At 40.5% G+C, this 21,372-nt stretch overlaps 1 protein-coding gene across 2 annotated transcripts in view; it reads left to right on the forward strand.

Moving 5' to 3' along the window:
* The window catches only part of plxna3 (plexin A3), a 147,120-nt gene that overhangs the window by 68,871 nt on the left and 56,877 nt on the right, over nt 1-21,372 (forward strand). For both annotated transcript variants that reach the window (XM_031759143.2, XM_039603852.1), the window contains exons 7-8: nt 10,772-10,912; nt 18,136-18,236. In XM_031759143.2, the coding sequence (XP_031615003.1) occupies nt 10,772-10,912; nt 18,136-18,236 (242 nt within the window). The remainder of the gene's footprint in view (nt 1-10,771; nt 10,913-18,135; nt 18,237-21,372) is intronic.

Below are 21,372 nucleotides of genomic sequence, written 5' to 3' on the forward strand. Positions count from 1 at the left end.
GCTGACCGCAGGTTTCCAACTTATAAACAGTACATTTCCACAATAACTGAAACTAGCACCACTGAAGCCTACTTGTGCAAATGTACTGTTTATAAGTTTGGGGAAACCCGCAGTTTGGTTGAACATTCAGTACATTTTAGCAGGTTTTTAGGATGAAATGGAAAATGCACACTGCAGAAACTCAAAATCTTACCAAGTATATTTGTCTTATTTCTAGTCAAAATGATGTCATTACACTTAAAATAAGACACATTCAGCTACAGAGTAGCATTTCAGTGAGATATAGGAGCTTGTTTTTAGACAGTGCATCTCCCATCTTGGAGAATTTTCACTTGTTCCATGTAGTGCAGCGTAAGTTTGACTTAAAGTAGTCACTGCCTCTCCAGTGGTCTACAGTCCTTTAGGTCATCGATCAGCTGTTATATAAACATTTAGTCAGAAATGATCAAACTTCATTTTAGATGTAGAGATATCTTAGAAGCAAATGTTCATATATATACGTTGCCTGAGTTAAAGTTACTTGGTAGTAACAGACAAAGTGAGCTGCATATACAACAACAGTTGGACTTTAAATTGCCAGATATCCGGTTCCAGTTCTGACTTGGATCCCTGCCCCCGCTGCTGCTTCTCACTCCCGCCCCCTTTTCTTTTTTTTGCTTTTGCATCATCTCTTTCTCTCCTTGCTACCAGCTGCCCTACATATTGAAGGATAGATATCGTTGCATCACCACTGGCAACAGAAAAAAATATCACACACACTGCAGAAAACACGGTGCGCACACACATGCCGTCGTACCATGCACGCGCGCACAGAGGTGGATTAATTATTATTCGGTTGCCAGGGAGATGATGGAAGAACGAGCAAATCTGTCAGCTCCCCAAAGAGACTGAAGACTCTTCACACTTCATCCTCTCTCTCTCTGTTTATTTCATTCTTCCACTCAATCCAGGAGACGTGCGGGTGGGGGAGGGGATATACGCGGGTATATTATCTATTATAGCATGTGTAATTGTTACCATGGCAAAGATAATGCAGGCTTAAAGGGGAGAGCGCTTTTGGGCCCTCACGGGTTTGTTGCTGTGCTAGTTTCCATCATTTCTTGAACAATGAGTCGATTAAAACTAACAGTCGGTGACTAGAGGTGACAGAGTCGAGCTCTGCAGAGAAGTAAAGATATATGAGCGATAAATCAGATGATGTTTAAAGATGATGTTGGTTGAAATACAAACTGTGATCTGTGTGAGAGGCAGACACAGAGCTGAGTTAAACCTGCAGTGGAAGCTTTGACTTGACTTTTTCTAATAAGACGACAAACTGAGCCGAGTCCAAACCTTAAACTTTGTACTTGAACGTTCACCTAACCGTTCCCTCTGCATGCACCATTAATCACGTATAATCACAGGCAAATTAAAAACCACTACACCTATTAGGACTGTTCCCCCTGGACACTCTGGGATTCGTTCTCTTTGGAAGTACATTTTTAACAGCCACTAAGGTTGATTAACCCTTTGATGCATGAGTGACCGGACCCTACACTCGTCGTTACTTGGATCTGAAATCTTCTCGTCTTTGGTTGGGTCTGTCAGCTCTTTTCCTTCTGGCTTTTGTCACCCCACACCTTCCCATTACTTCATTGATCCGGGTTTGCAGTTGGGAGCCACTTTCCAGTCACCTTCTCATATGTGGTGTAGCTTTGAGAGCTCAGTGAGGAAAACTCATCATGCAGTGGTGATACCAAACTGTTACAAAGCATAATAATAGCATCTGCTGTGAACAGATAGACAGAGTTTCTCATCTTTTATTTTGCTCTGAAATTAATGTTTGGGTTTCAGACTAGCATGTGGTGCTAGTTTCCATCATTATAAAAATGATGGCAACTTAAAAATCCACTGAACTTCCAAAGGATTTTATAAATAACTTCCATCAGAAATGTGCTAATTTAAGTCTTCTGTGCATTAGTTACAACTAATTTTGTTGTTTACTGAGAAAATATGATTTTAAGACTCATGGAAAAAAAATAATCCAGTTTAAGTGTGTGTGTGTGTGTGTGTGTGTGTGTGTGTGTGTGTGTGTGTGTGTGTGCGTTCGCCTGAGGGCTTAAAACCATCAGTTGGAGGTCTTACTATTATCTGCTGTGTCTGTGTGTGTGTGTGTGTGTGTGTGTGTGTGTGTGTGTGTGTGTGTGTGTGTGTGTGTTGGGGGATAGGGAGGAACTAATAAGCTTAACTGCCTCCCCTCTGCCTGTTTCACCCTTCGCTGCTCTTCCTCCTCCTCTTCCTCCCTCAGGGCGCGATGGCTGACTGAACAATGTTTAGTGTCCGTCTGAAGGAGCTAAATGGATACGATGGCCCTCCTTCACACGCTCACACTGTGTCTCCTCCTCTTGTCTGATCTCAGGTCAGAAGAAGGAGGCGACAACATGATTGTTTTCCATCCGAAATGGAGTTTTAATACTTTCCGTGGTAATTTGTACACCGGCTGGATGGCGTGATCGGCCCCACTCGGTCTAAAGAGACACTTTGATGGTCCTAACACACTGCTATCTTGTTGGAGGTGCTAATGAGCCGCTTAATTGTTTTCTGACAAAATTCACAGAGGAATAATAAAAGATGCCACCATTTTTTCTCATTTTAGTGCTGGTGCTGTAATGGGCAGTAACTCCACTCAGGCTTAGATCAACAGATTTCCTATAGAAGTTCTGACTGGTTTAAAAAACATAAATAGCCTCCATAGAACAGAAAGGCCTTTCTGAGTGTTATATTAGAAGATTTTCCAAATGTAATATATATAATATATGTTCCTGTTGAGGATGTGATATTATTCCCAGATTTGTTTTTAGGAAAATCCAGGATGGTCAGCTGGGAGACACTGAACAGAGTATTCATACTGTAGACTCAACTAAGATGAAGTCAAATGATGACAGAGGCTTAAATTAGCTGATTTTTTTTTAAAAACGAAGAAGAATTAGAATTAAAAAAGCAGCTACACATGTGAATCATCCATCCCTTTTGCTTATCCTTGTCAGGGTCGCGGGGAGCTGGAGCCTATCTCAGCTGTCTTAGGGCGAGAGGCAGGGTACACCCTGGACAGGACGCCAGGCTGCCGCAGTGCTAACACATAGAGACAGACAACCATTCACACCTATGGGCAGTTTAGAGTTACTAATTAACCTAACCCCACTAAGTGCATGCAGGAGTACCCGGAGAGAACCCATGTAAATACCGGGAGTACATGCAAACTCCACGAAGAAAGACCCCGGCCTGAAGGTGGAATTGACGTTAAACTAGACCCTAAACTCAGACTCTTTCTAAGAGGATTTTAATTTGTAGATCTTGTACCAATAATAAAGAATTTCCAACTTTGTGGAGAATCCCAGACACGTTGTGTGACGGGCCGAACGGCAGAAACTGTTTCCGACGCAGCAGTCTGGTCTAAGCGAGCAAACTCCAAGCAGCACGCTGAAGCGCTCTGTTATCGGGTGCTTCAGTTTCAAAGCAGAGCTTGAGCAAAACATGATTTTCAAATTTGTCCACATTAGTGAGAACGCAGGCTGAAAGGAGAGTCTGCAGCAGAGAAGCAGCAGCAGCTGAATGAAACTTGAGCGTAGCATGCTAACAGACCTGCTGCATGTTTTTGTGTGTCTGTGTGTGCGCACTGCAGGGAAAGTAGTGCAGGTGTTGAGTTTCAGGGTGCTGTAATGTGTTTGTGAATGAAAGAGAGAGGCAGACAGATTGAATGAGAGCTGAATGAGTCTGTTAACAGACACTAATGAGTCTGACAGAACGAGGCTGCCTTTAGAAAGACGCTGAATTCAAGGTCTCTACCAAAATAAAACACACATGCCAGAAAGGTGACACAACAAGAGAGGGAAAAATGTTTGTGTTTTTACTCTGAGGCGAAAGAAATGCCACGAGTGTCTGTGAAGAGGAAAACTCAACGCTAGTCTTTTTTATAGGGATGATCTGGTGTGTGCAGGTTTAACGGTTTTCTTTTTCCCTTTAATACAAGACAGATAAATACTTTATTCATCAGGATTTCAGTGAGATTTTTTTTAGCTTAGCTTGAGTTTCATATTACCAACAGGAGTTAAATTAGTGGTTTTTGGCATGATTTTAAATCTTGAAAGTCTCACACAAGTTTCTGTAAAATTGGGTAAAGCATGAACAAATGATCTAAAATTAAAAAAAATAAAAAGAAAGAAAGAAACGACGTCAGGGTTAAAGCTGCACTAACCCAACCAACACAACACCACAACAAACTCCCTCGTCTGACTCAGAAACAGCATCAAACCGAGCTGCAGACACACAATCACAGGAATAACACATGTAAATGTTTCTACAGGAGCTCTCAGCACTGCCAGTCCATGTGGGTCCATGTTTAAAGCTTTAAATCCATAAACAGCACTAACTTTTACTGACTCTCAGTACGATCTAAACTGTTTCTGAGAGTTTAAAAAATAGTTGACAGAGTTATTTTTTACTACTTATGTGCTTACTTACACACACAGACACAAAATTCCCATTGTGGCCATTAAGCTCTAGAAATGTTGCCGTAATGACCGGAGATGATATAAAAAGATGAACGTAGCCACCACGATGTCACTCTGCTGCCCTGTGCAAAAACAAGTTGCATCTATAAACAGCATGGCTGAAACCCACAGACACACATCCTGACTAATTATGCTGAGTTACAGACTCATAAAATACTAGAATTTCACTCACTAAAAGTGGAGCTTCTTGGATGGCCTGTGTCATAAAGCAGATCGTAATCTTAGTTAGATAATACATGAAAACGTGTCTCAGGAGACACAAACACGGTAAAAAGTTACAGTTCAGTGATACCAGGATACCAGCTGCCACACCCCCGACTCCAGTGTGACTCGTGAAAGGTGTCGTGAAGACGATAAATAATCCGAGAGACCCAAAACACTTTGTGTACTGGGCTGTAAACATGTTTATTTCTGCTGCGAAGTTCGACATTTTAACATATTGGGACTGACTCACTTTTGGAGGCAGCCTCAAGTGGCCATCCGAAGAACTGCACTGGCTTCATTTTTCAGCTGTCCCCAAGCCCCGGGCCATGGACCGGTACCAGTCCGAGAGTTGTTTGGTGCCGGGCCGCAAGAGTTGAGGCTCGGGTGTGAAATTTATGGTTTTCAGGGTTTTTATTGTTATTTTTTTGTTAACTCAGTTTCCCTGGTTCTTTTCCCGTGTTATGAATAAATCTTCTTTTTTTTGGTACTGGTACTGGTTTTATTTTGTTGTATTTATCCGCGACACCTTAAAGGCCGGTCCCTGAAAATATTGTCAGACATAAACTGGGCCGTGGTGCAAAAAAGGTTGTGGACCGCTGCTGTAGGTGATGGAAACGGATTCTGACCTACAGTCAACACGATCAGCCTTTAAATTAGCGCCATGATGTTGGCGGGAGGATACAGTCAAAAGTGGATCTGCTGCTGTTAACACTGTTTAAAAGATGAACTAAAAAAATGTGCGCATAGGAATAAAGCTGTCATCATACTGTCAGCTTTCACTGGAAGCTCTGTATTACATATAGCAATAGAGTTGAAACTACAAACCTCCAAAAACATAAATACACAGTGTACACACAGACGGCATATTGGGTGCAGTAATAATAATTGTTTTTAAATTATGATTTTAAAACAAATGAATAGCTCTGTGGAAACAGAGTTAACATGAAGTCAACAAACTTCCAAGAGGAACTTTTGTAAGCTCTCCATAAACAGGAAAAAAATTAAATCGTATGATTGTAAATGGAAGTTCTGTCATGAACTTATAAAGGCGTTGTATAGTCCTGTGTGTTTGTGTGTGCAGCTGTAAATACACACACAGTCGGTATTATCAGTAATAGAGTCGGTTTATCGCAAATGAACCGGCAGCTTTACTCTGTCTCCCTCCCTCACCATCGGGCTGGACCACACATTTAATACTTATTTCACACACACACACACGCACACACACACACACACACACACTGATACACACACATGGCAGTATTGCATTACAACGGAATTTCAGGCAGCTGGCTGCAGGCCGTGTGTGTGTGTGTGTGTGTGTGTGTGTGTGTGTGGTATCTGGTTTCCACCCGTCACTGACCAACTAAGCAGAATAAACAGTGAAAATGAAAAATTGTATGCGTTTAACAAACTGAAACGGGGCAGCGAGTGGCATCAGAGACACCAGGAGGAAAAGCACACGAGAGTTTAATCAGCATATTTTCTAATGGAAGAAACAAAATGCAGAGTGAGAAATGGACGTCCTGACTCGGATTGTGTTGGTTAATAATTCACTGGCTGCAGACAGGCTTGCAGAAGGATGTGAAATCAGCAGGTTTTCTGTGGCAGTTCTGACTTGGATGTTTTTCCTTCTTTTCCGTACAGGCTGGAGTTTCAGTGTCGTAGTTTCCAAAAATCAGGATGGCTCGAACCACGTTTCAGCCACAAAGACAAACAGAACCCAATCACACTGCAGTGATTAAATGGTGATCAGTGTCTGTTAAATAAGAAAGTTTCCAGTGGGAGTTGTGAATTAGATCCTTTGGAGGAAAAGAAAAGCAGAGAAGAAAGACGGAAGAAAATGATTTCTCGTGGAAATTCTGACTGTGAGTTGTTTCCGAGGACAGTCCTGTTTGCATTTCCTTCAATTAAACCTGGACAAACGGTCCTTTAGAAAAACAAAGAAAGAAATCCCTAAAAGTCGATTTTCCCGTTTCTGCCTGATGGTTTTTATGAAACACAAAGACAGTCGAACAGGAATTAGTGTCTGTTAGTTCTGCCAATTTCCCATGAGAGTCCTCCATTTGATAAGATTTGGAAAACCTGATGGATTAATTAGCCCATTTTAATGGAAGTTCTGATTTACGTTCTTGGAAAAAAAAATCAAACATCTTTTCATTCGATTGCTTTAAATCAGTGAGTTTTGAATTGGAGAAGCTTTGTGCTGAAGAAAGCCTTGATGACAGTTTAAGTTCTGACTAAAGTTCCTGTTAAATCCACACATTTTCAGTGGAAATTTTCAACAGAGACATTGTACAGAACAAAATTCCCATTTCATCGAGTCAAAAGGGGTTGAAGGCAAACGTGAGTTGGACTGAGCTTTAATAAGAAAGTTTCACAGCTGGAGTTTGAAATCTGCAGTTTTCTGACCTAAATTCCCACAAAAACAACAGTTTGGATCATTAAAAAAAGACTTGATGAGTGTTACATAAGCAATGTTTAATAGAAGTTTTGAACTGGATAAGCTTTGCACAGCAGAAAGCTTTGATGATGGTGAAATCTGCATCTGTCTGTTAGAAGTTCTGACTTTGGGAACATTTTAAAAAAGAGAAAACAGGTTGTCCTGAAAAAAAATGACACAAGCAAATTTCCAGCGGGAGTCCTGATAGGGATTATGTTACTAAACAGTGTACGCTTTCCACAGGAATAAAAGCACTCGACGACAGTTCTGACTTGGACTGATGGATTTTAATAAAGGAATTGATACACGTGATACAGAGATTTACAGCTGAAGTTTTAAATCAGCAGTTTTCCAAAAGACGTTCAAGGATGAAAAAAACAACAGCTTGGTTCATTAAAGAAACAAACAGACTCGTTATATCAGATTTCCTGATTCAGAGTTTTGAATCGTATACGTTTTGCACTGAAGATCGACTCAGCGATGGTTAAATTAGTATCTCTTCTAATGGAAGTTGTGACTTGCATCTGAAATCAGGTGGAAACAGCTGCTGCTGCTGGGCGTTAAAGCCGAGTCTAATTGGATATGCGATTCAGAGCTCAGCTGGACATTTGAGTTTGTTCTCGTCACATGATCCTGTCAGTTAATGAAACTCGGAAGGAGTGCGTCTGTCAGCACACACAAACACAAACACACACACACACACACAAACACACACACATTAGTTTCCCGAGGCTTGCTCAATCCACAAACCTCAAACTTCAGAGTGAAAGTTAACGATTTATCTTCAAGGCACTTTTTCTGTTGAGTCCCCGCAACGCGAGTAATGCTTATCGCTGAGGCACATCCCGGGGCAACACAATACGACAGACGGATTGTGTCTCTGGGCGAGAGGTCAAAGGTCAGAGCGAGGCTATGTGGGTGAGATCGCGACCTCGGGCTGTGCTCAGAACAAAGCAGGTGTTGACGGTTTGAATCCCAGCCGGGAGTCACGAGTCAGAGGTCACTTCCTCGATCGCTCTGTCACTCCCCCGTCACGTCTTCTTCTCCTCTTTCTTTGTTTCTCTTTCATTTTCTCCTGTTTACTTCTTTTCTTCCTCATCTTAATTTTCAGTCTCTCAGATTTCTGATTGCTGCTCGTTGAAGTTTTTCATCGGTCGATGTCATGTTTGCTACAGCTCAGAAAAAGACAGAATTTTAATGGGATCCTGTTTTGGAAATAAGGCAAAAATCTGACTTTTGATGTGTTTTGTGGAAAAGGCTGAAAGATTCAGGATGGTGTTCACCTTTCTTGGCACGAGACTGGAAACCAAACTGGTGGCCTAGCCACATCCCCAGAGACCAGCTCCACCACCACCTCTGATTCCTACGGCGAGCACAGCCACAAAAGTCCCATTTTAGAATTTGCTGGTTTTTGTTAGTTTCTTGTTTTCTGATAAAAACTCACCTGAGAAAATGAAATTTAAAGATTTTTCTGAAACAGGTCGGCGTTTGGACAAATTCAGCCAGTGTGGAATGTGTAAATTCATTTTTCTATAGATTACACCTTTAAATTGAATTTTACAGCACGCGTGTGTGTGTTTGTGAGAAATGTGTGTTAGGTTTCTGTCTGCTGCAGTGTCCTACTTTAACGTCTCCTCCCTCACTCTGCTATGACTGTGTGTGTGTGTGTGTGTGTGTGTGTGTGTGTGTGACAGAGAGAGAGAGAGAGAGAATCGGTGTGTTTCTGTAAAACAGGATTGTGCAAGTGTGTATTTGGTTGTGAGTCAGGCCTGCTGTGTGTGTGTGTGTGTGTGTGTGTGTGTGTGTGTGTGTGTATGTGTGTGCAACTCGTCAGCTCTAATTAAGCTCGGCCTCTTAACGAGCAGACAGCTAATTAACACACTAAGAGAAGCACACACATTTGTCCTTCATCACACGCTCGTGTTTCTTCATCTTTTTTGTTGCTCTCTCTTTCTTCCTTCCTTCTTTCCTTCTTTATTCCCTACCTTTGCACCCTTAAGTCCTTTCCTTATGTCTTCCTTTTTTTCTTGGTTTACTCTTTATTTCATTTTTATCCCTGCCTCCTCATTCATTTCCTTGAATCTTTCTTTACTTCCTTCCTTCCCTTATTTTACTCCTTTCCTTTTCTCTATACTTTTGTGTTTTTCTTCACTTGTTCCCTTCCTTCCTTCGTTCCTATTTTATTTCCCTTTCTTTCTCCTCACTTCCTTTCCTTACCTTAATTTCCCATTTTCCCCTCAGATCTTATTTCTCTTCTGTTCTCTGATTTTAATTGTCGCTTTTGTAATTTTCCATTTTCTTTCCTTCTCTTTTTTCTCATCTAATTTTTTCCCCTTCTCATTTTCTCCTGTTTTTTTTATCCCTGTTTCCTCCCCCTCTCCCTTTCCCCTCTCCCACTTTTACCCCCCTTCCTCCTCTTCCTCTGTGGTGTTTTTCTGGGTCAGACGGAGGGAGGGAGGCGGGAAGGTTTGGGGAGATTTGGGGAATCTTATTTTAGTCGCTCCACATTTTCGAGCAGTGTGTTTGTCTCCTCATCAGCCCTCTGCTGTATTTAACTTTACATGCTCACCATCTTCATCACCATCATCATCGTCTCTATTCAGTGAAATCTAATCCCATTATTCGCTTTTATGTCTGTAAAATGGCGGCTTTTTTTTTTTCCATGGTGCTATGAAACAGTTCAACACTTTGCATTAAGTGTGAGGCACCCTCACAGTTGCCGGGCAGATTTTTGTGGATATTCACAGTCACCAGAGCATGAAGCCCAATGATTCTTTCAACTTAAAAAAGTTCTTTGTGCATTTGAATCCGTGAATTTCCAGTTGAAGTTCTAAACAAAAGGAAGAATATTTAAAAATCAAAAAGCAGATTTCAAGTTTTCAAACGTTCGGTATTTGGAAAATATTTGGAACTGATAAAACTGCAAATTTCTAGTTTAGTGTCTGGTTTAGCTCTAGATTTAGGTTTAGATTATAGATTTTCCAATAAATTATAGAAATAATATTTCTTTGAAGGAAAAATTGATTAAATTGATTTTTAATTGATGTTGTTTTGGATTAAAAAGCATCTCCATTTGAATTCTGTAATTAAGAGTTAACTCAGATTTTCAGTGGAAGTTCTGACTTCATTGTTCTTGTTTAAAAAAAACTGTTTCTCTGCTACAAAACAGTACAGAAGGTAAATCATTAGATTCATTGTTGGATTTTCAATAGAAAGACTTGTGGGTGTTAAACTGGCAGATTTTCAAAGCGAGTCTGACTTTTTTTAAATGAAGAAAATCATCTTTGTATGGAAGACCTAATTAAAAGTTAAATTAGCGTATTTCAAATGGAGGCCCTGGTTTTTCACTAGATAAAGAAAAGAAAGAAATTTTCTGCATAAGAAAAGGCGTCGTGTTAATGGAGGAGATTCTAACGGAGGGTTTGACATAATTTTCTTTGAAAATTGAAAATAAAAGTTTGAGAATGTTTCCGTTTGCTCCTTCCTGAGTGATTTTTCAGTTTGTTAGTTTTTCTTATTGTTTTTACTGGTAGATTTTTTTTAATCATCGTCATTCCTTTTGTGTCCGTTTCAGATCCGTGTGGACGGGATCCCACCGCCGGCCGAGAACGCTTTGCTGTATGAGACAGTGACTGTGGTGGAGGGGAAGCCGATCCTGAGAGACATGGTGTTCAGTCCCGACCATCAGTACATCTACCTGCTCAGTGACAGACAGGTAAATACACCTGCCGAGCCCTTACATGATAAGGGGTCAGTCAGAGAAAGGGTCGCGAGATTCTTCTTCATTCGTGTGTCCCTTTTATTTATTCTGGCAATTTTACAGCCCAAAAACGACATTCAGACACAAAGCTGGCAGATGGTGACACACCAGATCGGTTTGTTTGGGTCAGCGTAAACATTTCATATTAAATGTTTATACAGAGACTTCGTTGTGACGTTCTGACATGATAAATGTTTTCACCCTGCATCAGATTTTTATGGGTTAATCTAACGACGTTTGTGCTCGAAAGAATTTAACAGATAAGGAAATCAAAAAGTTCTGGCTTAGATTCTCCCTGATTCAGAAAAATAAAATCCTGCACTGAAGAACAATGTCTGAAGGTTAAACTAGCAGATCTCTAATGGAAGTTCTGCTGGACAGAACTATGAAGATTTCCAGTAAATGACTTTAGTGAACTATTACTGATCTAGAGATAATTATCCTTGTATAAAAGAATTACTAAATAGCCTAAAGAAATTAAAATAACAAGTTATGAGGGTTAAATCAGAACATTTCCAACTGCATTAAGACTTTTAATCATTCAGTTATCATCTAATCAATCATGAAAACAAAGGAAAGCTTGGTACAGAAAAAAAACGGTTGATTTCCAATAGATGAGATGAGAAAAAGCAAAAGCAGTTAATGGAACTAAATCAGCAGATTTCCAATGGAACTTCTGATAAATATAAAAAAATAAAATGCTGTACAGAAGAAGGCATTTTGTTTAATGTTAAATCATCAGATTTCCAATAGAAGTTTTGCACTGAAGTTTTCAGTAGCCAGTTAAAAGAAAGAAAAGGTCTGTACACATAAAGACTCATGAGTTGGTTTTTAGTTTGGCAATAAGGGTTCCAGTCGTTAATTGGGGGGAAAACATGTTCTGTATAGAAGAAAGCCTTCTGAGTGTAAAATCAGCAGATTCCTAATGGAAGCTTTCCAGCAGCTAATGAAAACCAGGAAAAGTTCTGCACAGAACTCATGAGGATTAAGTGGGCAGATTTCCAACGGACGATTTGGCTTAAATTTCTTGTAACGCAACTTCTAGCGTAGGTTTTTCAAAAGCTGCAAAGAAAGAAAGTCCTGCACAGAAGAAAGCGCTATGAGCATTATATCAGCGCATTTCCAATGGAAGTTCTGCATTAGAGCTTCCAGTAGCTAATGTAAACAAGGAAAGGATCTGTACTGAGGAGAATCTGCAGATTTCAAATGTCACTTCTGTCTTTTTGATAAGCAAATGAGCCCAAAAAATACAGAGCGGGTCAGTTTATCAGAGGAGCTGCAGTCATTTACAGGGGAGGTTAAGTGTGTGTGTGTGTGTGTGTGTGTGTGTGTGTGTGTGTGTGTGGTTGCCAGAAAGAGAAATATGAATTGTGTTGTTTTAACATCTGCAGACAGGAAGCTGAGAATATGAATATCGCTCAGCTGGCGCCACCACACACACTGTGTTTCTGAGTGTGTGAGTGTGTGAGTGTGTGTGTGTCCCATGTTAAAACTCTCATTGTACCACTGAGAGGAAGCAGAGACGAGTTCAACAACTGTTAGTTCCTGTACAGCTGAGGGGAAACACACACACACACAAATATGTTCGTTTTTGTCCATTTTCGCGGCGTGATGTCAGTAAACGACTGTCAGGCATCCTAACGTCCTAGCTCCTGCAGGACCTGAGCTCCTTTCCATCATGATGATCACAGACAAATATTAAATGATGTAGTTCTGGAGTCGAGGAGAGGTTTTTCACACAATACTTAATACAGTATGAAATAATCACCTCAGTCAAGGCATTTAAAGAAGTAAATCTAAAAAACTCCTGTGGAAGTTCTACATCAGTGTTTTTGATAAAGTAAAAAAACTGAAATTGGGACTTTATGAGCTGTTTTTATCAGCAGGGTCTGATTTAATATATTTTGATGAAAAGAAACAGAAAAGTTATGCGAAACAATTCAATAAGCTGATTTCCATTTAAAACATTGTTTTTGATAGAGACACATTTTTTAAAAATTGCTGATATGTTCACTATCAGTACATTTTTAAATGCAAAGATGAATAATTTCTTTGGCAGAGCAGTCGATACTGTAAATTAGCGCGAGGCTTTCAATAAATAAAGATATCAAAGACAAAAATATCCCTGTTAAATAAGCTGGTTCTTAAAAGGGATTTCTGACATGATGTTTTTAGATGAAAGAATAATTTGGTGATAAAGAGCTAAACAACAAATTGATTATTTATCTAGTCCATAGTTTCCAAAGCACGGGCCATGAAATGCCCATCCATCTTCTTCCACTTACCCGATTCAAGGTCATAAGTCACTGGCGGGATACAACCCCAGTTTGTTACATGGGTCAAGGAGAGACCGACGACCACTTGCACTCAAATTCACACCTGCGGTGAGTTTAGACACCGGGCAATCTGACATGTGCGTCTTTGGACTGTGGGAGGAAGTCAGCGAGAGCGCACACAGGAAAAACATGCTGAACATTTTAGGAAACCAGCATGGATCAAGAAAGAAGAAGTAAAGAACGAACCTCAACAAACACATCGTCAGAACTTTAAAATGAATCAGTGAAAAGAAAAACTTGTGACATCACCACAGTCCTGTTTCCATTTTTACTGGTGCTTGAAACACAGCAGATTGGCTACAGTCTAGTGTGTTATCCGATTATTAAGTGATGATGTATGAACTCTGCTTCCGGGCCCAAACTAGTCAAGCGGAGTTTGGACCTGGAAGCGGCTAATGATGTCAGACTTAAGGACTGGATTGTCTGAGAAAAGGAGAAATGCTCAGTTCATCATGGAAGGTCCCTCAGCAGCCTCAGCCTATAGGAGTGTAAGATCAGACTCACCTGATCCAATCATAACTAGATGCTTTATTAAGCTAGAAAGTGAAAACACTGATATAGAAAGTAGAGAGGCTGTCTGACTCCTGAATCCAAACTGGGAGCTGGTTCCGTAGACGAGGGACCTGAAGGCTGAAGGCTCTGCCTCCCACTCTACTTTTAGATATCATGGGAACCACAAGTACGCCCGCAGTCTGAGAGCAAACCGCCCTACTGGAATAATTTGATACTACGGGGTCTTTAAGAGATGATGGAGAGTGATTATTCTGGACTTTGTATGTGAATAGAATAATTTAAGATCCTGTATACATTCCAAGTGTCCTGAAGTGTAAACACTTGAAGTACAAATAGGTCAGATGTGCAGTTGTATTTGATTAGTATTCAGAGACACAGGCGCAGTCCTCGGCCCGTTCTCTGCCTGACACTGTTTCACTGCAGTGTTACATAAACACTCGCACACATTTACATGAGCTTTCAGCAGCCAATCAGAACTGCAGGCTGGCTGCCATACAAGCAGACAGACTCGACCAGTTTGCGATCAAACTGATTGTTTCTGTCAGTGCCACACCTGCAGCAGCTGCTGCATTCACAGACAGGAGACAGGATTCCCAAACAGACACTTGCATGACCTAAAAACACTTCAATCCTTATTTCATTAGCAAAAAAAAAAAGTGTTGACTGAGGTCCTGCAGTGTTTTCAGCTCCGTGTTTTAATCACGATTCAGTTTAGCCGCTGTGCCGAGAATTAAATAAACATAAACACGAGTAAACACATCTAGAGGAAGATAAATTGCTGGTGTTATTAGCATTCTTACAGCAAGCAGCCTGCATACATCCCACCTTATGTTCAGTGATACGGAGAAATGCAGTTTTCTAGAGATAAAGAAATTTATCTCTGAATTAAAGATCTTTGTAAGATTTATTTGTAAAAAATGTTTGGAATCATGTATGATTTTCGTTCCACTTCTCACGTGTACACCACTTTGTGTTGGTCTTTCACCTGGAATTCCAATAAAATTGATTCATGTTTGTGGCTGTAATGTGACAAAATGTGGAAAAGTTCAAGGGGGCCGAATACTTTTGCAAGCCACTGTAAATCAGCAGATTCCCAACAAAACTCCTGACTTTATTCTTTTTAATTAAATAAAATAAGCAAACACACACACACACACACACAGTCTCAGTGACTGTGTTTCCATGGACATGAGTATCTTTTATGAGTTTTTTCCTGTTTTGATTGTATCATGAAAATGAGGTTTACTTGAACAGGACCTAGTCTGCTCATTTCCAGCACATTTTTATTCTTGATCTCTCCTTGAGTAGCTTTGCATGATTCACAATAATCCATTATCTCATACCTTGCCTTGCTATAACCCCACAAACTCTTGTTTTTAATCAACACATTTCACAGTAAAACCTTTTACTCTGAATTTTGCATTGTACTTTTCACAGTCTAACTTCCACTCCCTGAGCAGTTAGCAAGTGTTTGCAGATAACTCATCATCTGTGGTTTGATGACAGTCAGCAACCTCCAGCAACCACTGGGGCAGTGGTTCCTGGAGGTTTCTGACGAGTTTTTAGGCTGGTGACGGGGTTAATGTCATTTTTTATCATTTTCTTTCAAACCCAACTCATCTCTGACAAGTCTGCTGTGCTTTTATTGTCACTTTGGGCACTGATTGTCTGCCTTAAAGCTGTTTTCCTTTGTTTACTGCAACACATTACTGGGGTTCTCCACCACTCAGAAGGTGGGTCGTGTTCCGGTCCAAGTGCCTTTGGGCAAAACACTCAAGATGCCCAAACAAAGTCCCAGTAAAAACAGAAGCAACAACAGTTAGAAGTAGAACATGAGAATAACATAAATGTCCCCCTGACATTTGTCCAATGTTCTTGCTCCACCAATGGACCCATTGCTGTTTTGTTTTTGTTCTTTTTAAAACGTAGATTGATTCATATTGTGAAACACTTTACAATGACATATATCAATAACTATACATATAAATATGGGGCGGTGATAATCAATGACCCCATGGGAGCTTGAAAGTTACACACGAGGTACTCCGGGTCAGCATATCCAGTACTGCTAGCGTCACTGTTTTTACCACTGCGTGCAGTTTGTTCTGATTCCTGTGATGATTGAAAAACAAAGTGTTCACAGTTCTGAATTTAATAATCTGACATTCTTGTGACTGTCAGCCTGGAAGACATGCTTAACTTTTAAATCAGCAGATTTCCAGTGGAGGTTTAGCACCGGGTCCTTCAACAGACAAAGGAAACAAAGAACTCTTTACCACCGAAACCTTAAATGGATTTGACTTTGGCTGACCTGTTGGAAAACCGATGTCTTGTGACCCACAACTTGTTTACTTTACCATTTACCAAGCTCAACGTTGCATTATAGCGTATAACTAGTTTATTATAGGTTCATATGCTGATTGCGAACACGTAAAATAAGGATAAAAATAAGTGTTCTGGGAGTTTCTTCTCATCAGTTGGATTTTATTTGCGTCAGCATGATTTGAACTCCGCATATCAGTGAATAAACAATGTGAACGGGGAGGCTGTATGAGAATGGGAACCACGGCGTCAGCAGCTTTTAGATGAAGTCCGACGGAAACAGCAGCGTCTCTTTAAGAGCAACCTGATAATGGGGTCAGAGAGGAGACAGGACCGTCTGTGCGAGACAATGAATGTATTCATGTGTGAACGTCTGAATGAGACCCACAGAGTTATCACTGTGTTTACTGTCTCCCTGCTGCAATGGCTTCTGGGTAAAAGATACGACACACACATGCTTGTATTTACGTCTTTGTGAGGACCCGAACTGACCGTCTCTGTCTTCTCTGTCTCAAACAAATGAGTTCACCCATTGTTTTCTATCTTAAACTGAGATGGCGAGCAGTTCAGTTATGTTCACTTATGTTTCATGTGCGGTTAGCTTTCAGAGGCATTAAGTGATTTAAGGCATCACTGGTGACCTAACCAAATGTTTTGGAAGAAAGAAAAAAGTTTTTCAAAGAAAAAAAACTTTAGCCAATTTTTTTTCAGCTGACTAAAAAACTGATAAATAGTTTGAAAATATAAAGTAAAAGAAATCACACAGGAAATAAAACATTCAAACCTCAAAAACACACAAACAAAAGAATCCCCACCTTCAGAAAATGTCCCCACTTAACAGAAATCTAATCTAAAGACATGTAAGCAACTTCTAAGAACAGCGTGATGATGTAATTGTCCCTCGTTAGACATTTAAGATAAAAACTTAAAAAAGGTCCCCACTTAAAAAGAAATTCTCTTCACTTTTTGAATTGTTCACACTTTTTGAATTGTTCACACTTTTTCCCCATTCTGCAAAAATGTCCTTGTAGTCTTCAGATATAATAAATTTACATCCATGTGTGCCCATTTTTCAAAAAGGTTCCTTCTCTTTCAAAAAACTGCCACAAATTTTCCCCCAGATTCATAATAATGTCCCACATTTGCAAACAATGAGTCCACACTTGGCTTGCCCCAAAATGTCCTAATTTTCTGAAAATGTCCCTGCTTCACATATCCATGTCCCAGTTTTCCACAAAGGTCCTCATAGGATCTGTGGTCCTCTCAGGAAGACAGCCTACACACAAACACACACGTCGGGTATTCATGTCTTGTGGGGACATCTAATTGACATAATGCTTTCCCTAGCCCCTTACCCTAACCATGAAAAATGAGTGCCTAACCCTGACCCTTACCCTAACCCTGTCACTAAAACCACATTTTGAGTCTCAAAAATGCCTTCAAACCTGTGGGGACCTGGATTTTGGTCCCCATAAGGGCTGTTGGTCCCCACAAGTATAGTAAACTTCCAATTTTTGGTCCCCACAAAGATATAAATACACGCTCACACACACAGAGTTCACAAAGTCAAGAGAGTGTGCTGCATACTCTGGCCTCAAGCTGTTAATATTAGCAGAAACCCACTAAACCACAATGAGATAATACCCGTCACACTCACACACACACACACACACACACACACACACTCACAAATGTGTGATGTGGGAACAATTTCAGTAATGTCTCATGTTGTGGTCATACAATCACGTAAATCAATATCAAATCAGTTTTTACACATTGACGTCAGTAACAAACAGTCAGCAGAAGGTTCAGAAACATTTTCTGATGCTGAAATCAAAAAACGCTTGAATGCAAACATGCCTTGATCGAACGGTTTAGCGAATTCATATCAAATATCAACCCAGTTTTCATTTGAAGTCACAGTTCTCGGGTACCTGCCCATGTTTCTGTATTAAACACGACTGTTGGTGGACTTGGTCACATGTTTGGTGTGATTGTTTGTTTCAGGTGAGCAGACTGCCGGTGGAGAGCTGTGAGCAGTACAGCAGCTGCTCAGACTGTCTGGGATCAGGAGACCCTCACTGTGGATGGTGTGTCCTCTTCAACAAGTAAGAAACGAACAGCTCCTGCTCTTCTTCTGCTAAAACAAAAAAACAACTTCATCTCTCATTATAAAATGCACCCAGTAACAGTCTGTACGCTGGTCAGCCACAACAGTAAAAGCACTGAGAGAGGTAAATAGCATTGATTGTCTCCTTCCAAGCACCTATGAAGGGGTGAGACTTAAATAATGCAGGAAGTGAACAATCAGTTTCTGAAACTGGTGTGTTGGAAGCAGAAAAAATGGCTGTGTGAGGATCAGAGCTACTTTGCAGAGGGATAAATTGTGATGGTTAGATGGCAGGCCTTTAACAGAGTCTGTGGGGTGCAGTAGTTAGTACCTACAAAAGAGGTCCAAGGAAGGAGAACCAGTGAACCATTGACAAGGTCATGGTGGCTGAAAGCTCATTACATTACTGTAATGTGAACCGTTTAGTGCTTGGTCTGATGAAAGGTGTCGGAACATACAATGCTTCACAGCTTGCTGCATCTGGAGTTGCATACCTGCAGAGCGGTCTCTTGAGTAACCATCGCAACCCCATGTCTACGGCCTAAAGCAGCTACAGCCGATGGTCTGGTCTCATGAATCGCAGTTTCTTTGAGATTCTGTGCACAGCCAGGTGTGTGCGCCTTCTCCTGCTTTCCTCTTTTACCCCCACCCCAGCATCTATTTGCAGCAGATGTTGGAGATCTCTTTCTGTTTTAAGAGATTTTTTTCCTCCCAACGTTTGCCAACTAAAGGCAATCATTGTTCATTGTTGTGAAAAGTGAAGACAGCAGAGGAATGTGATGCTCAGTGTAATGTTATGCTATGAAACGTTGCTTCCTGGCATCCATGTAGATGTGATTTCGACATGTATGACCCGAGGGCCAACTGAGAAATTAAGCTAATGCCAAAGTGTCGAAAACATGAAGTGGCTGCATGAGGCTGTCTCCAAAAGTGAGTCAGTCTGAGTTTACTCCCACTGCCACAGCATTAACCAGCACATTTAGAGCCTGGTACAAAATACAGTTTAGGTTTTTGTGTAGAGTTTGTTTTTTTCCACTCATTCACCTGGATAAGACAGGTGTCCCAACACAAACAGCTGAAGGCCATTGCTCGACCTCATCCACAACTGTAAGTCATAAAAATGGAGCTCTTCACTGTATGTGTGCTATTAGATCATTTTTAATGGCCTAAGTGGCTGATATGATGGTACAGATCATCAAAGACGTTTGAGCTTTAGTTTTTGTGAATAAACTTTAAGTAATTGTTTTAATCTCTTGTTTAGCACTAAGGGTCAGATAAACTGGGTTTTGGTCTGAAAAACGTTTGCATTGTACATTTGACTTTTCAAGTCGATAACTAATTGGTCAGTATGTTTTATCTTTTATCTTATGGTGTGATCTCCCTAATCTTCAGCAGCTGTATTTAGTAGTATGTAAGTGACATGATGCACGCCACCACACTGCAGATATCTCAGTAGTGATTTGGAGAACATGGCAGAGTTCTACGTGTTGGCTTGGGCTCAGCCAAAACTTCTATGAGATGTGGTGAAAAAACAATCCACAGAGACTCTTTTGCTACTTCCAGGACTCAAAGCATATAAGATCTTAGTTTCTGATACCACAGCACACCTTCAGATGTCTGTGAAGTCAGTGTTTTGAATGGTAGGAAATTATTTTCAGTGCCATTAATGAGGCCAGCACAGGTTTTAATGTTGTGGCTGATGAGGTCAAATGAAGATCTTGACTCTTCTAATTATTATTTACTCTACAAAATTCTTGGAATATCTCATTTTCTTTGGGTCCAACAACCTTCAAACATTAATTTTGCATCCAAAATCAAAAGCAGAATTTTTTTTTTCTTTTGTGATGGCAACGTCAGCAAACATTTGATGCTTTTTTGTGCTATTTGCTCTAAAAGAATTGAAACTATTAATTACAATACAATAAAAAAAATCTTTTTATTGTAACTGATTAAGTTCAAGCAAATGTGAGTGAATCAACTACAGTAATAACTTCCTCTCCAATACATAAGAATACATGTGTAAGTTTAAAGTCAGTCTCAGTATTTCAAACACGAGAAGAGAAACAGGACATAAATTAGAGAAATAAAAGTACTGAACAGAGAAAGTGTGTGTGCGTGTGTGTGTGTGTGCGCGCGCGCGTGTGTGCGTGTGTGTGCGTGTGTGTGTGTGTGTGTGTGCGCGCGTGCGTGTGTGTGCGTGCGTGTGTGCGTGCGTGCGTGTGCACGCTCCCATGAGGCGTCATTAATGCTTCTATAAATGGTTCACACAGTCTCCCTCATCGCGATGTTTGATGTTCAGCATCCAAGCAGGTGGAGGAAGTTCCTCTTTGGATTGGCATCAGTTAGCTGCCCCTTCAAAGTAAAAGTCTCTGACTGGCAGTGAACTACAGAGAACAAAACGCAGCTTGTTTTTATGCTGAAGCTTCTAGATATGTTGCAGCAGGACATCTTTGTGCGTAAACCCATCTCCCAGTGTGACATGAAGACATGTCGCCCTCACTTTTATAGTTTTAAGTTTCTTTCTAAAATCTCTGACTGTTCAGACAAGAGAAGGTCTGAGTGGATGAAAAATATCTGAGCAACTTTAATAAGCTGGCCCAATGGGAAGTCTCCTTTTTAAACCTTAGTTGTTTTTTTTTACCCTGAGTTTTGCCTCCAAGACCAGGTGCAGGCTCCACTGCTTTAAAGAGTGATGTGTGGTTCGCAGTGTGAAAGGAAAAGAGCAGAAAAGCAAACTGTGACTTATTCAGTTCATCAAACGGATGATTTTAACTGTAAATGTACAATCTTTGTGGTCCTCTCTGCTTTTCATCTCCTCTCCTCCTCACGCTCCCTCACTCATTCTGTCCATCTGTTGTTAATTAGAAGTAAACAGATCATTACTGCAGGCTGCTATCTATGCTGTGTGGAGCTGCATATGTTGGAGCTGCTGCTCTCTGCAGACACCAAGCTTCACCTCCGACTGTTTCCTGCTCCAACTCCACCTGCACTTCCAGGATACCTGTGTCACTCACCGCTCACTTTAATTTTAATTAGTGAAATTCAACAAATAGAAAAGATGTTTTCCATCTTTTTTTTTTAAGTTTGACAGATCCTGTCGTCCACCAGTGTATTCCTGTCACCTGATTTTAGGT

This window comes from Oreochromis aureus, linkage group 20, assembly GCF_013358895.1.
Source record: "Oreochromis aureus strain Israel breed Guangdong linkage group 20, ZZ_aureus, whole genome shotgun sequence".
In the NCBI taxonomy this organism is placed as follows: domain Eukaryota; kingdom Metazoa; phylum Chordata; class Actinopteri; order Cichliformes; family Cichlidae; genus Oreochromis; species Oreochromis aureus.